The sequence below is a fragment of the Schistosoma mansoni genome, chromosome 1 (genome assembly GCF_000237925.1).
Source record: "Schistosoma mansoni strain Puerto Rico chromosome 1, complete genome".
In the NCBI taxonomy this organism is placed as follows: domain Eukaryota; kingdom Metazoa; phylum Platyhelminthes; class Trematoda; order Strigeidida; family Schistosomatidae; genus Schistosoma; species Schistosoma mansoni.
In genome coordinates this window covers 34,462,366-34,478,332 of record NC_031495.1, presented here as the reverse complement: position 1 = coordinate 34,478,332, position 15,967 = coordinate 34,462,366, and the positions used below count along the sequence as shown (strand labels likewise).

Sequence of the window (15,967 nt, the reverse complement as noted above, 5' to 3'; positions counted from 1 at the left end):
AGATTTGATTATGATCACCATCGCTCTTCTTATCTTTTCATTTACTCATCCCATAAACCTATATTATTAACAGCTAATTTACAATATATTCAAACACCGAGTGACTAATGAATTATAGTTCAGTTAGTCTCACGCGAATCATCCTATAGACAACCAAATTTCGGCGTTGAAGTCTTAGAACTAATGGTGATTTCTTAACTAAACCTTCTGATAACTACAATGTTCCAGTGATAAACCATTACTTGGATATTCTCTTTCCGACCTACAAGTAATTTCCGCCTTTAGAGTACAGGTTGTCTAGTTATTCAGAATGGGATATAAATTCCTATTATGTTCAACTTTGAGAACCTACGCATGTTTACACCTAAACTCTGCAATAATCTTTCAAAACAGATAATGTGGTAGTGAGAATTGGGATTCGCCTGTTATGAATATTCTGGATTGATTAGTTTCAGCCAACTTATAGGCTCTTTGAACGTATACATCGATACTGTCTGAAGTTGTGTTGACTACGTGTTTTTGTAGTATCTAACAACAGAAAGCCAAATGCTTGTTTTACGCTGTTCGAGGCGTATAAGGTGGGCGCGAAATGCAAATATATGTGTATCATGACTTTTAGATGTGGTATTTGTCGTTACTTAGGAATCTAGTAGATAACGCTCTGGATTTTGAAACGACGAGCATTAGTTTGTTCTGAAATCCAAGTACATTGAGTTTCAAGCAGAACTTAACGCACACCTTGGATCGCACATTGACGACATACATTATATATAGTCATCCCAAATTTCTTAATTCACGAATTAATGTCGATCGTATCTACTTGTATGAAATAAAGTACAGTTTAGCTTAACGACGTATCAGCTACAATACTTTATTTTACTTTCTTATTAACTCGTTTACCAGACACTTACATGTGAGCCACGTTTCAAATCCAAAGGCTAGTGGAACTAACCGGTTGCTGAAACCGAAATAAGTGGGGAGGGGTTTGAACCTAGGACTTAGTGGTTTAAAGTCGAATACACTAACCACTGAGCCATTGCGATATGCGGAAACTGATTTATCGCTTAGAAATTCCCACCATATTGAAACATATATATGAACAAAGAATACTCTTTCCAAAATATTCTCTACGGGTTCTACAATTTTATATCCAAATTAATAATCAGAAAAGCGGCTATGTTCAAGTCAAAATATATCGTTTCAAAATTATAGCATGTTAATTTAGGATTGTAAAATAAAACAAAGTCGTCAATGTTGGGTTAACTATTATGAAGTGTTGACTTGAATAAGTTTATACGTTAAATCAGAATAAATACGATTAACATGGGGTGAAAGAGATAATAATGTAATTTTGAATCAAACTGATTTAGCTGGAAGTTTCGTCCACGTAAACTGCTCGCTTCTTAAATAACTCCACTTAGTCCTATGATTTAGTTATTGGTATGTAAAATCGTCTTAGCTACGTTTCCAATGCATATTTTGGATTTGACAAGGTATCTAAACAAAGATGTGCATCAACAAGATCGATTTTGGCTAATCATGAAGATTTCTCTCCTCCATGTGGGTCCTATCAAACAACTTAGATGAAGTGAAAATTAGAAATGTGTGCGAATATACGATTGTAAAAATGTATTCGTTGATAAAAAGATCCATATGGTTTAAATTGATCACGCAAAATCTTAGTTTTCAATCAGAGGTGCATAGTTTCTGTAACGGCTGAGATTCCTGTATTTGGTCTGAACGCAGAACTAACGAACCAAAGTTTATATGATTAGGACAAACTATGTTCTTCTATATAGCGTGCGAAGCGTTTTTGAGTGACTCGTACCAAGTTATAGCAAAACACAAACTGTCCAATTTAGACGACTGGAATTTAAGAAATGAAACAAATATCAAAAGTACAAAATACCCCATGTGGGACAGCCTGTGCTATACAGTCAAAGGTTTCTCTAGAACAAAATAACAAATAATTAATAGCAAAAGGAATCGTTAATAAATCCGAGTATGACACCCCAGAATCAACAAAAATATTCCTAACAAGATGGGATCTGCGAAGATTCCTGTAATCCTTCCAAACACACAGTCAGAGGTTAATAATCATATATTCAACCACGCCGTAATCTTGAGTTTAGTCAAACGCGACTCTATTGTCGTGTCCATACTCCGGCAAAATGCAGCAGTAAAATTAATAAAAAGGCAAATCTCTAACCAAAATCAGATGATGAATACCCAGACAAGGAAGACTGGAGATTAAAGTTTAGAATACAAGAACAAGTAAATAACAATTCTATCCAATAAAATGATTTGGAGGGATTTCCGGTGTGTTCCTTGTGTTACAGTTTTCTTTAAATGATTACGAAAAGAATACTCAAGGACTGAGATGACCGTGATAGTGTCAGACTCGATTACCATCGGGTCTATCAAACTAGTATTGATCTGCATAAACCAAGTGTATATACACTATCCAAAAGATTTCTCTTGAAATCTGTCCACTGCGTTATTGGTTTTAATGAGTCAAATAAGAAAAGCTAGCTGTTTTAAACAGCTCACAAGAAAAGCAACCACGAGATTTGTCAACACATTAAGCCAGTTTACTTCAAACGTCAAGGCTGACGGGATTCAATTATCCGATACCCATTAATGAAGAAATATTTTCAGCAGGATAATAGCTATTGTCTTGCAGAGAGATTGACACATATACCATTCATCATCAGTAAGTCAGAGCTATTAAAAAAAGTATACACATTTCGACCAATTTTTTATTATATCAAAGTACCATAATACTATCCAGAAAATGTAATAAATAATTCAAAGAATAAGGCTTTAAAATGACGGCGCCAAAACAAAACAAGTAAGCATCATAAAAACAAAGGAATTGAAAAAAAAACCAATAAGGCGAATACTCCAATAATAATTAACAACTCTATAATATATAATCTCAAAAGCGGTGTATATTACATGCATTTAAATGAATATTATCATGCAGATATCTGTAGGTTAAATTCAATAAAATAAAGTATTATCAATGATCATAATCAACTTGTTCCCATCTTAATCACTGGGATTAAGAATATAAATAAGAAAGAAAAAATGAAATGTATGAATAATTGACAATTAAAAAGCATACCATTAAAAAAAAACAATGAAAAAGCGTATGTTGGTAGGTAGGTATACATACATACATACACATACACACACATGGAGTGAAGCATGCAAACACATACATGTATATGTATGTATAAATAGTATAAGTTTCTTTTAATCTGAATTAAAGTAACGAAAATGAAAAGAAATTTGCGAAAAAGATAAAACACAACTGGAATATATTACTAACAAAGAATCAATAAATAAACAGAAATAATTTATTCCAGTTGAAATGATTATTTAATAGTACTGTACAATGTAAATTTATCTATATAGATAATGATTATGATTGTTTTAAACTAGCAAGACGTGATTCTAATGCTTCTAATTCCATTTGTTGAGATTGAATTCGTGCTTTTGTATGGATACCCTTAAAAAAATTAATGAAAATATAAAACAAAATATGAATATAAATTATATTTACAGAATGGGGGTTTGTTGAGATAGTAGTCATTTTAATAGTTAAGCTAGATCACCAGTGAAAACCTGGAAGCACTGGACGACTGTTTCATCCTAGTATGGAACTCTTCAGTAGTGCGCATCAACGATCCCGCACGCGAAACTCGAACCCAAGACCTTCGGTCTCGTAGTCGAACGCTCAACCTCTATAATTAATTGTGTGCCTCCAAATGCCCTGGTACGACCGAGAGTGAGGAGAGTCCGCTCTCCCTCTCGAAATGCTCTCACATGACCACGCGAATATATAGCCTCCGCTAGGGAAGTCCTACTCACTGCCTTCTCGTGACGGGGGTGTTCTTTACGAAATTGAGAGGATGAAAAGCGAATGTCCGGCGCTTTAACCGGGTTGGTGGATACAGAAAGTCCACCTAGGAGAGTCGGAAAACACTGATTCCAAACCAATGGTGCACATGGGCTCCAGTATCCTGAAGGAGAAAATGGCGTATGAACCAATCGTTGGTCACCGACTACCATGGGACTGCATCTCCTCACGATGCTCCACTGCCTTGTGGACTAGACCTTTAGGTCAAAGACTCGGGGTGTGGCCCCCTAAGAAAACCACCTGCTTCAGTTTGGGCACCTGGGCAGTATTACAGCCCTCACACAAATCAAACGAGATTTGTGTGGCGCATATATATCTGATGCCTTTTTGTACCAATATTTATGTGTTTAAATAAAATAATAATAATTAATTGTACATAGACAAACTAACATAACACTTTTTCAGATTTCATTCTTTGATCAAGAATAAATTAATCATTTCAATTTATAAGCAAATTAGTTAAATAACTAACAAATGATTACGGTCATTTCATTAACTGAATGTTCAACAATTTATTGATCAAAATCAATATTAACATTTCTAGTTTTAAAGATGCCTCAGTGAATTTGTTGATATCATTTAACATTATTAAAATTAATGATGATGATCATGTACGACTTGCCTCAAGTCTTAAGCGCATTATAGGCAAATTTCTTGTTCAATGCCATCATTACTAATCAAACATTATTAGATTTATCTTAAAACTAACATTGAGTTTCAGATTTAATTTTAAAAGATGAAAAAAAAACAATTGGAAACTCGAACTTGTTCTTATGCAAAATCCCATAAAAAATAGCATTGTATTTTACCTGTAACAACGCTTGATTTGTGTAAGTTGGCCAAGTGATTTCTATTTGTGGTGAAGTTGAACTATTCGAAACTATGTCACCTCGTTGAACAGTTTCAGCAAGTAAGTCTGTTGACTCTTTGACAGCTTGTCCTGCAGTCTGTTTATACAGAGATTGAAATAAGTGTAATTTCACAAAAGCATTGCAATGTCTAGATTTCATCAATCATTAATGGCTATTTTAAATCTGAACAAAACCCTGCAAAACATTTTCACTAAAATTATTACTCTGAAAGGGTATCATAAAGCTGCTAGTTTTTCTAACATGATTTACAAAATCTTAACTTTAATTCGACTTATATGCTTCTGTACTGTTGCAGTTAAATAAAAGAAGTACCATATAAAGAATTTGACTAAACACAGTTCAACTACATTTCCTTTATAAATGAAGGCAGATGCAGTAACATACATACAGCAATGAAGTCCATATCCTGAAGGTTAAAACTACTATGGTTTTATTAAAGACCAAGTAATATTAGCCGCTCAATAGTGTAGTAAGAAACCATTAGAACTTAACGAATGTATCATTACATCCCAATAGCGACATTGCCCGGTGATACTCTATTTAGATGGAAAATTGTCCTTGATTAGACTGATGAGTTTACACAAATACCTTAATAGCTTCATGTAAGATTATATTGTATTGTATTAACACCTATCTCCCGTTAGTCATTCAGTTCATACTAAGGTAAAATTAATATCGGTTCATTCATATGTGTTCACTACTGTTCGATGCTTCACGTATACAGATAACCAAGAGATTATCTCAGATATATCACTATTTTTCCTACAAGTTGCGTTTATCCTATTTACTCAACGTTTTAAGCTTTCGAAAGAGAATATTCATGATATAAAACGCACTTTCAACTTTCGAATATCAGCAGACATTAAAGCTTCTTTTCTTAATTTAGCTGCTAAGAGTAACTGAGCTCCTGCAGTTGCCACTTGACGCACAGCAGCCAGAAGTCTTTCGCGTGATAAAATTAATCCTCCTGATAACTCCCCGGCGTTATTCTCCAATTTTTGCGAGGTTATGGATGGTACTGTTTCCGAACATAATTTAGACAGTTGACACAAGTGTTGAGTAGCAAGCGATACATTAAGTTCAGTACGCCAAAGAGCAGCTGAGCTAGTACTCTTTTGTGAAGCACCTTCTGCCGTCCGAGCTCTGTCGACAGCATTGCTTGGGGGTACGGAAATAACAGTCCTTGCAGTTCTGATAAGATTTTGAACAGATACAGCGACTGATCGCGCGGTGACAAGAAGAGATTGAGCTAATTTATTGTCCGCCGACTGAAATAGCGAAAAAGCGATTATTAGCATAAATAGAAAGATAGAACTGGATATTTCTCATTTAACTACCCCACAACTCAAATGTAAACCGAAAGTCGTATTTACAAGGTTCGATTTATCATGCCTCAATAGTATGTATGTGTTTACCCACATTTCTTTTTGTTTGCTCATTAGCCTTAAGAAGTCACTTCAAATATTACTGTAAATAAATTAAGTAACTAATTCACCAGGTTCTTGGGCATGAAAGTCAAAATTCGGGGGTGAAGGGTAATAATACTATCTGGTTGCTGAAACTGAAGTAGGTGGAGAGAGGTTCGAACCTGGAACCTAGTGGGTGAAAGTCGAAAGTCTTGAGTACTAAGAGACCAAATATTACTAAAATGTAATGTAACTAACACAAAAGTAAACCTTCAATTAGAAACTTGCGGAAGCTGATTCTATCTGCACATAGAATACGATCAAGTATAAGCAACAAGGAAACCGGACTATCATACAACATAAAGGTATTACAAAGATAAGTTCGCATATCATAAGTGTTTTTTTTTATTTCTGAGACAGCTTTCAGTTCATAAATTCTTGCTTTATTCCAGCATCTGCAGTGGATCTTTAAAATAATACAGAGATGTGTGCTTTGGAAGCTCAACACTACGTGAGAGTTCACTCACATCGGCTTGTAAAACAGTTATTTCTTAGCAAAACTACTGTCAAGATATACTTACAAAGAAATTTCATACTGCCAACAGAAGTATATTTTTTGTATGCACCTTGAACATCTGTTGAATTTTAAAGAAAACTAAATGTTTACTACTACTACAGTCCAACAGATGAAAGTGAAAATGTTGGTTGATACAGTGTTTGAGTTCTGTCGACAAACATATTTACTCAGAAACCATAAACAATATCCAACTGCACATTATTTATACAACTGGTTTAACACATAGCTAAGCGAAGCACGATGAAACTCTATCTACCTAAAATACAGATTTTTGGGAGTACGTTAAAAAAACTCAATCCTAATAGCGACATGAAAACTAAGATAAACACAGATGATCTAAACTATGCGATAGGGATATGTCTGGTCACTGGTGTGTTTTAATAGCGAACACAATATGTTATCCGCTGACACCAAGTAACCCATACATATCACATCGACTAGTCTACTATCGAAATCATATATATATATATATATATATATATATATATATATATATATATATATAAATCGTCTATAATTTACGCATTTTTCCAACGATGAATTAAGCTGATTAATAGCATCGACAATTCGACATTCTGCTTCATCGTTCATAGTTTGCTCAGTGGTTTGCTCAGACGATATTTGAAGAGGGTAACATGTGGGACGAATGAAAATACTTTTGTGTGATTTTGAACTGCCACCTTTAAATTGAAAAGATAAGTGGTTTTAGTTTGATAAAGTTGAACAGATACTACATTGATTACTAAGGTAGTATTCGTAGATTTGAAAATGTTAATAGGAAAACCTACCTAGAGCATAATTTGATACATAATGATGATGATAAGCTACATGACGCCCGATGAACTTTTCAGCAACATCACGCCCTAGAAGAGAAAGAAAAATTTTAGTCATAGATGTGTAGATTAACTGGTATTACTAGCAAACTTGAAATTCGACTACTTAAAAATAAAACATTGATCAACAACTATGTCAATTAGACACAAAGAAAGAAAGAAGATAAAATACCATAGAGCACTGACATATAAAGAGTATAACAATAAACGAAAACACAAGAGTTACAGCGATAAAAAAAACTTTGTGCATTTAACATAAATTTCATTGAAATAAAAAACTCACATTCCGGACTGCTTGCACGAAAATACATAATCAGTCGTGGTCCCTCTGTTTTAATTAAAATTATAAATATTTGTGAAATAAAGAAATTTACAACATTCACATGATAAACAAATAACATAATTCAACATCGTTAACATACACACCCATATATATAGACAATGTAATGACGGAGTAATATAGTTCGTAAATGCAATTACATACATGGTTAGGTTACATGTAGTTGAGAAAAAAAAAAGAACAATGTGTAATATTGTAGCAGGCACCATGTACATTATTTTTCAGGTGAGATCAACATATAAATGAGGGGGGAGGGTAAATAAGAAAAGAAAACAATTTTAGTCAACATAATAAATAAGCAAGCTTGTCAAACATTAAAAAAAGCATTAGATAGCTTATATATATATATGCACATCTATCTTTTGACTTAAAACAAGGTATATGTGGTTCGACACGCGGAAACTCCTAAGAGAGAAATTTTATCATACATTTCTTGGTGGTAGTTTTATTTTACGCGATGCCAGTTACAGAACTAACGATATGTAATGTTATCAACCTTGCATTTTTAAAATCTTCAACAGAGTGAAATATTAAAGATAATTTAGATTTTATTGTCAACGACCAGTTGTTATTCAGAAATATTTAAGTAGTATATGAGTTTGTAATTAAATTAAGTAAATTTATTTATTCATTAAGATGAATTATTGTTAGTTATAAGTAATATTTACGAATTTCTATTAAATTGAGCATTTGGTAAATTATTGATAATAGCAAAATCATTAAGATATTCGTAATACTCTAATAAGTAAAAAGCTGAGTCCATACTCATTGGGATAATTATAAATATATTATTTAATTATTACAAAGTTGATACGCATCGGCCATGGTATTATACTTTCAACTGGTTGGTTTGCAAGTTCAATCTTGTTCAATTAAATTTAAACAATGTGGTTTTACTCATTCACGTATGTAACCGATTCACTTCGTTTAAAAAAAATCAATGAACCTGTATTCAGTTGCATAAGTCAGGATAGAACAAGACTAGTAATAGTTTATGTTTATTAATCAAAATAATATATTCGTAATATCCTAACGACGTTTCGTAGGCCGATGGCTTCAGAGAATGTTTATTGCTATGATCAGTTAGTGTAAATTACAAAAAACTCGTGTAGAAATCACTAAACGATGTGTCTTAAAGTGGATTACTGTGTTGAGCTTACATTTTAATTGTAATCTGCAAACAACTTATATCTCCACTTGTAAATTCAATAAATAAATATATACTTCAATTAAATACAAGCTCAATCAAAATATGATAAATGAATTTACCTCTAAGACTGTCAACTAAATTGATCAAACTGTGTGAAATATCAGCAATACGACGAGCTATATTCGAAACATTTTCTGGACCTGATTTCCTAGGAATGTATAACCCCTAAATTTAAAAACAAAGCAATCCAATTAAATATAAATAATCAGAACACTTAATAAAATTCAATTGTTAATGGGAAAAGGAAAACAATCAATGAACAGCTATACTATACTTAAATCACTAATATTATTCTAGGCAGACAAGATATAACTAGCTATAACTAAGAAATTATGGGTGTTATTGATGAGTACAAGCTCATGCTCTTATGGATTTACAATCAAAATTGTCATTTCATTGATCTTTCGATTCTGAACTGTATATTAAACTGATTTATTACTATGTCCAGTTAATTTATGAAATCTAACTAGGAATAAGTATTATTGGTTCCTCATTATTTAATTATCTAAGCACAAACATTGGTACAAAGAGCCACCAAATATATATGCGTCACACGAATCAAATGATTTGTGTGAGAGCTGGAATACTGCCCAGGCGCCCAAACCAAAGAATGGTTCCTTATTATAATCAAAATTTTAAAGGGTTATGATTGTTATTTAAAATCCGGTTTAATTTAATGACAAATAAAATGATAAGGTTTCATATCATTTTCAAAAACAATTAAGAAGAGATGAAAAAGGGACTCTTATAGAGTACATCCAGGCTATTCATGCATATTAATGTTGTGTAATCAGTTGGACATTTTACTTTGACCTAGATTTGAGTTTATATTACAGATGAGTACATGTTAGAAATCGTATTTTTGTAGTATATACAGATGTCGGGGACGAAATTAGCCTATACACTATGAACTTATTAACTCACTAATATTTTTAATAATAATTTCCCCTTATGACATCTATAGTTTCAGTCCACAATTTTGAAATGAAATATTCATAATACAAATACTGACTGTTGTAAACTACATACCAAAATAGTATCATTGATTAAGCTTGACTGACATCGTTATTTTATGGTGTGTGAGATCGATTTACTCAGAATAAAAAAACCAACTGTTTCAGTTATATAGTAAAGCAAAAAAGGTCATCGGTTGTGATTGGCCAACCAACTGACGTCCCACAAAACATAGAGGTTGACAACTGAGATGAGAAAAGATCGAAACTGTTTTATTCCTCTACTGACCTAACAGTCTACAACAAACACACAGTAGGAAATATTTCTTGCTCTAACCCATATATGGTCTAAAAAGTAAAGAAAAATAAATGCTGAAAACTCGGACCAGATAGATGACTAAGCTACCATATCCCCAAATATTTCCGGCTAGGGTGGTGAGGACGGAGGGATGAAAAACAAAAGATTCACTGATTCATTTTTCGAAATAGGAAAGCGATCAATAGAAAATAGGATATCCTTTGATGATGAACAGACACACCAACACGGAGTAGGCAAAAATCAAATGGGACAGAGTAGTTAGAAAAACAACCGAGCACATGTCTTTTAACTAAGTCGGCATTGTACATTGGGCTATGTAACAAGACCCGGATTTTGGCTACTGAGAGATTGACAAATGCAAAAAGTGTAGTAGAAGTAACTACTAGTCATACTGATAAATACATGAACTGAGATTAATTAACTACTATGCAAGACTCACAAAGTACTACTCAACTACCAAAATCTAAACTGGAGATAAAAAGACCAAACAACAAAAAGGAGTCATTAGTGTACTTCTGTGATAAACTATGATAAATACGAACGAGTCACGAAAGCAAGAATGAGAGCTATTTGATATTCATAGTTAATTTAACTTTTACACTAAACTGTTTTATGAAATAAACCTATAGCTTACTCCAATTCATCATGAAACTGAAATCAAACTTAATTTGTTCAGCAAATTACAAAATGTAAGTACCATGTAAATAACAGATTACTATTATCTATGACACTAACAATAAAACATTAAATAGAAACTGCAAATTATGTAAACTAAAAATCAAGTCTTCTCTGTGAACAAATAAAAGCAACAAACGATGAGAATAAATGAGCAGGTATACAAACAGTTGTAATAAATAAAATCACATAGTGAGGTAAATCAGTTAACCACAAAAAATAACAAAGACAAAATAAACTTACATTTTTAAGAGCATCCAATAAAGCAGCGAACTCTTCAGCCAATTCCCTTGTCACTATAGCACATGATGATCGTGTTTCCGGAGGAATATCCGAATAACGTAGTAAACACTAGCCGACGACAATTCATCACAATAATGTAGTTAAAATTGAAAATAGAGAGAAAACAAGTCATCTCCTGAAAACTTATGGAAATATTAACCGATTACAGAATACAGGCATTAAATGACTGTTCTAGTAAATCCGGAATCATACAAACTATAGTGATAATAAGTAGTAGATAATAGCTTCGTCACTTAGCTGACATTATCAACAATTAACCAATCATATTAGAGAATTGTGTGATTGGACCATAGAAAGAAAGAATGATAACATGATGGGGGGTAAGGTTAAAAAGTGACTTGACTAGGCGATAAACTGACACGTTAAATGGTATAAAAATAGAAAGAAGGTTGGTAGTAGTGAGGTTGTGTAAAGTCATTGGACTATGATGTCGGGCTTATAATACTTCTTTCCTGTTCGGTTTGAATCAGCCTAGTCACACATAGATTATATGTAACATAAAGCTAAAAAAACCCATAAAAATCGAGGAATGAACAGCAGGCTTTAACTATAATTGGTCCATTTCGAATCAGAGGGAAAAAAGTCTATCCGAAAAACTTGGCAGTTTATTTTATTGTAGACATACTAAGGTCAAAGGCCAGATATATGGGCTGATAAAGTGACATGCGATTTTGGTTTGGAACAATATAATATTTTCATCATATTAAATCCTTTCTGGTAGACTAATGTGTCATACCTGTTTGTAATTCGGAACAATACAGTTATATCTCAAATTATTGCTTAGGACTATGCATTGACCTATTACTGCTAGCTTTTTCAGTGGCAAAATTTTTTGGTGACGATGCCAGTCCTATTTCTCCAGGGTTCTAAATGTTAATATCCAATAAAATTAAAATCAAGGTTCAGGGCTGATGAGAATGGAAATCAATCCTACTAGACACAAATTTAATTGGTGATATTGTCTTATGATTGAATACAATTGAAATGACTTTTAAAAACGTTCATTTTCGTGCAGAACATGGGAAAATATCTTATCCCCTATTTATGATAAAATCTTAACTACTCCTTCCTTTTACAACCTAATTTTTGTGTTAGTTGGAGACCATGATTCGGTTCCTCATGGAAGCTTAAATGATCAATAGATTGTTCATAAGTCTAATACATTCAATTTCCGGTTCTAACATAAATAACTGGTACTTGTACCAAAACGGGTTTCTTGAGTCAACATAACCAATTCTACATAGATCATTGTGACAACCTAATGAATAGAATTATAGATTAAACTTTATAAGCTTTTTGCAAAAGCATCTGTTAACGTCAAGATCTCGTGGTCTCATAAGAAAGGTAGTAACCTAAAGCCTCTATTCACTTAGTATTGTTTGTTTGATACCGGATAACGCGATGACGTTTGAAGCAGAAGGTACTGGGTTCGAGTCCCATAATGAACATCAACTCTGAAATGCAGGTACATCCAGCTGACGAGTCCCAAATAAGACGAAACGCGCGTCCTGGATTCCACTGCTAGCCACTATCCATCTTTGCTTACCAAAGCCTCTATGTTATACTAACTGTTGGAGGTCGCCTTTATCTCTAGTGGGAATTCGCCTTTAGGCGAAAGAAAATTTCTAGCTTAAGTGGATACGTTGATGTTACAGAATTATGAAGCAGAAGTTGATGATGTTGTCCATAATGAAAATGAAAGCTCTTCAGTTAAGCCATCTAGCTTAAAGCACTTAACACCAAAATCTCCATCTCAAGTGAATATATACATAGATATTCTAAACTTTTACATTAGGTATGATTACTTTGTTTCATTTCTTTGTAAATAATACGTTACTAGCGCTACTAATCGATATAGTAAATCAGATTGAAATACTTTGTTATAATTGACAATGAAGGAGAAGACAAACATTACAAAATTATATAAAGTTAACGCTACAAAAGTTTCATTCTTAGCCATTCTCTGTTGGCCTGTCTGTTATTATTTGTTGCATACAGTTTTGTAGTCTTTGTGAGCATAATTTCTATTCGTTGAAATATCAAATAACCGAATACATCCTCTTCTACCAGACACAAAAGTTGACCAATTACGAATAAAAAATATCTATAGGCAGTAGAAATTACTGTCATACTCTTACCTTGGCAGCTGCAACTAAATCAGCGACTGCATCTCGTGTTGCTGATGATGTCTGGACAATGTCACGATGAATTTGTGTATTATTCGCTAAGATTGCTTTTGAAACAGCTGACTGAACAGGTCCACCAGCAGCACGAGCTAAATCATCTGGAGCTAAATAACGAGCAATTAAACTAGAAGAACCACTAGCAACTGAAGTACTACGCGGACCCGATTTACGTGAACTATTTGGTGTAAGCAACCCTTCTGGATCCTTAGATGATGGAAGGAGTTTAGCTTGTTCACGACAATAATTAGCAGCTAGCTCAAGAGATCGAATTCCTCGGCGTTCATCTTCTTCTACTGACTTTAGTGTTTGAAGGAGCTGACCAACATTAGAAATAACAACCTAATTAGGAAAATAAAAACAGTGACACAGCTTAGTGTGTTTCAAAAAAGAGTATTCAACAAGAGTACGGACTGAATATAAGGTTTGGGTTTTCGAAGTCATATTCGATGCATAGAGATTATTTTTCTGAATAAAAATAAGTACCTTATTTTAACATCAATATTTCTTCGGAATTTGTTTTCAACTACTAGCCAGTAACTAGAATTCTCTCTGAACTAAACACACCATCAAAATTTTACACGGGCAAATTTTAAAAAAGACTGATATTTAACTCAATCCGTTGTAGGTATCATTACCAAGTTTTGATTTGATAATTTTGAACAAATTGAACATTGGGTAGACTGTTATAAATAAATTAATATATTTGTAATATCCCAGTGAGTAGAAAAATTGTAGAAAGTCAGCATCTCTGTAGATATTTGTTATCCAACAGAAACACTTTACTGATGCCACGCCCTTATACAGTTGGCTGTACAACATAAACTGTGGTAGCAGCTGCAGTCCTTAACGATATTACTACTACTACTACTACTACTACTAATAATAATAATAATAATAATAATGATAATAATGGGCCCAAATATAATTTTACTAAATTCGGTTTAAAGCAATTAGTCCCTTTGATAATTTCGATAGTGTAATAAGAAGACGAGGATCATCGGAACTATGTGATATATTAGCGCAATTCAGTTTGTGAAAAAAAGGCTAAACACATGCTTTCTAGTACACATCTATATAAAGGCAATTGACCAAAAAGTGAATACATATAAATTAGAAACCAACCTGAGCGTTTGATCGAACTTCATCATAAATAGGATCTAGGGACGGACGCCCTTGTACTTTACCGGATGAAAGAAACACACTACGTAAAGCAGTAGCAACATCTCGACACGATGTTAATAATTCCACCTTGATAAAGATCATTTAGGCGAAAAGATACCGAAAATTTAGGAGAATCCGGGAATATTTTAGGGCATATCACGAACATTGACCATACATTCCATACCGTTTGCACATAGTCCAGAAAATAGGCAGTTGTACATAAATGAGATTTATGGCAGTAGTATAAGTAGTGGTAGTAGTAGTACAAGCAAGAAGAATAAGGCATTATCCAGTGTGATTATCCACCGTCATCACGATCATCATAATCGTTGTTCATCAATATATATTTTGTAGTTATTTTTTACCGATTCAAGAGGGAATGAGAACAGTTGAATGAACAAACCAAATAGATATCAATATATTGTACGTGAATTATGGATGTAATTGTGTATACGCGTGTGTGTGTGTGTGTAAATACAGATTCATTAATTTATTGTAGAATAAAACGACGTGCATCAGAGCAGCATAGTAAACGCGTCACAGGATTCAAAGTCAGATTAATATAGACAGAAAAAAAGGCAAGCAAAAAAAGCAAGCTGTCATCAAAGCATGCAAATTACAGATTAATAATAAATTGATAAATATAAAAGTATTCATTTTAGCCAAATAAGAGAAATGAGAGGAATAAGACAGTAATTTTGCCTATGAATGATATTATTAAACATCATAATTTCCCTAGTCTTGACTGACACCTAACTACTTAAATAAGTCCCAAGTAGTATTAAGTAGATCATCATAGTTTTATTTAGTAATGAACAATAGTATGTAAGGAATTGTTGGAAGAAGTTTGAATATCTTAAAAAACAAATGTCAATCAAAAGTAGGTTACAGTTTATAGACCATTTTTTTCAAAAAAAAATCACTATTAGAAGAACAAATTAGTGTAACCTACATTTACTCACCAATACAATGTATGAAACGGTGTCTAAAAAAAAAAACCGTTTTTTCCCCATTATAAAGAATTAAAGTGAATAAAGTGACAATAATACTACTAAGATCTGGTTATAGATGAATTACTTAAAAAATAGGTGATAAATTTGTAAATGTGATATTGACCAATAAACAAGATGACAAGAATATGAAAATGACAGTAAATGAAGGAATAAAGAGAGAGAGCAAATAAAAAAATGCAAACTAGGATAACGTA

At 33.0% G+C, this 15,967-nt stretch overlaps 1 protein-coding gene across 1 annotated transcript; it reads right to left on the bottom strand.

Moving 5' to 3' along the window:
* Positions 1-2,745: 2,745 nt before the first annotated feature.
* Smp_037860 (putative talin) lies at positions 2,746-15,179 on the bottom strand. The gene is made up of 10 exons (XM_018794170.1): positions 14,722-15,179; positions 13,552-13,938; positions 11,354-11,461; positions 9,223-9,328; positions 7,897-7,941; positions 7,569-7,643; positions 7,303-7,460; positions 5,634-6,065; positions 4,735-4,872; positions 2,746-3,514 (listed from the first exon to the last, which is right to left on the bottom strand). Exons 1-10 carry the CDS (start codon positions 14,860-14,862, stop codon positions 3,428-3,430), a joined length of 1,677 nt encoding a protein of 558 aa, XP_018648609.1. The 5' UTR covers positions 14,863-15,179; the 3' UTR covers positions 2,746-3,427.
* Positions 15,180-15,967: the final 788 nt, after the last annotated feature.

Bases quoted from the DNA above. Each gene is read 5' to 3' on its own strand.
- Smp_037860 (XM_018794170.1), bottom strand. From the start codon at position 14,862: ATGATCTTTATCAAGGTGGAATTATTAACATCGTGTCGAGATGTTGCT. The intron at 11,462-13,551 runs GTAAGAGTATGA...GTCGTCGGCTAG, and splicing joins ATTTAGTTGCAGCTGCCAAG to TGTTTACTACGTTATTCGGA. The intron at 3,515-4,734 runs GTAAAATACAAT...AATTTTTTTAAG, and splicing joins CAAATCAAGCGTTGTTACAG to GGTATCCATACAAAAGCACG.